We start from the raw sequence: 1,259 nt of genomic DNA, 5'->3' as shown, positions 1-1,259 counted from the left end.
AAAAAAAAAAATTCTCTTTCCTAATATTTCAGTTTTAAATACCACCAAATCCAGCTTCTGTATTGTCTTTTGGCACATTTTGATTCTTCCTTTTAATCTGTTCCTAGAAGAAAGTGTTTACACAAAGTCTACACACATTTCTAAAGCTCTGGATGCATGTAGCCAAATGTCCCTCCAGGAAGTTCCCCGGGGTAAAAGGTCTAGAGCAGTGCTTCTCAACCTGTGGGCCACAACCCCTTCACAGGGGTCACATAGAGGATAACCTGTGTGTCAGATATTTACATTATACTTCATAACAGTAGCAAAATTACAGTTATGAAGTAGCAGCAAAATAACTTTCTGGTTGGGGGTCACCATGGACTGTATTAAAGGGTCGCAGCCTTAGTCAGGGTGAGAAGCGCTGCGGTAGGGTATTGCCCTCGTCAGGGAAGTTCGTGGTTCAGTCTCCACCCTTGGAGGAGAACAGAGGCGTGAGGTACACCTTCACCCCTGACCTCTCATGTGCCCTTCCTCCAGGTATGCTGCCCGAGACAAGAATCGTCTTATCCAACTGGGCATCACCCATGTTGTGAATGTCGCTGCAGGCAAGTTTCAGGTGGACACCGGTGCCAAGTTTTATCGCGGAACACCTCTGGAGTACTATGGCATTGAAGCTGATGATAATCCCTTCTTTGACCTCAGTGTCTACTTTCTGCCTGTTGCTCGATACATCAGAGATGCCCTCCACACTCCCCGAAGTAAGCTGCTGGGGGCGGGACTGGACAGGTTGGGGTCAGGGTGGGATGAGGCGGTAGCACCGGTGGGTAGGGAGCCTGTGGCACCAACCCCAGCAGCGACCGTCCCACGCTAAGGAGCAGGTGCCTCTCACCATTTAATGAGCATACCGTGGAGCCTGACAGCTGCAGATAGGGCTACGATTCAGCATGGGGGCTGGAGAGATGGCTCAGGTGTACAGTGCTTGCTGTGCACCATGAGGCTCGGTAGTCACTCCCTGGAACCTACATGAAAAAGGCAGGCATGGGAATGTGTGCTTGTCATCCCAGCGTTAGGGAGATGAAAATCAGGATATCTGAGTGAGGTTCACTGGCAGGGCAGCCTAGCCTGGAAGAGACCCTGTCTCAAAAAACCAAGGTAGACAGAGCCTGAGGCGCAACCAACACAGCTGACTTCTGGCCTTGACATGCATGTGTATACGTATGTATATACACCTATACACTCGTGTGTACCACCACATCAGCACACACACACAATCATATGCA

General features: G+C 49.8%; 1 protein-coding gene across 1 annotated transcript in view; it reads left to right on the top strand.

Moving 5' to 3' along the window:
• Positions 1-1,259, top strand: part of LOC101999750 (dual specificity protein phosphatase 13) — a 12,628-nt gene that overhangs the window by 10,291 nt on the left and 1,078 nt on the right. Inside the window, exon 4 of the mRNA XM_005367663.2 lies at positions 517-737. Coding sequence (XP_005367720.2) covers positions 517-737 — 221 coding nt within the window. The remainder of the gene's footprint in view (positions 1-516; positions 738-1,259) is intronic.

The sequence above is a fragment of the Microtus ochrogaster genome, unplaced genomic scaffold (genome assembly GCF_000317375.1).
Source record: "Microtus ochrogaster isolate Prairie Vole_2 unplaced genomic scaffold, MicOch1.0 UNK21, whole genome shotgun sequence".
Taxonomy (NCBI): Eukaryota; Metazoa; Chordata; class Mammalia; order Rodentia; family Cricetidae; genus Microtus; species Microtus ochrogaster.
Note: the sequence above shows the minus strand (reverse complement) of the source record. Positions and strands in the feature narration are given on the sequence as shown.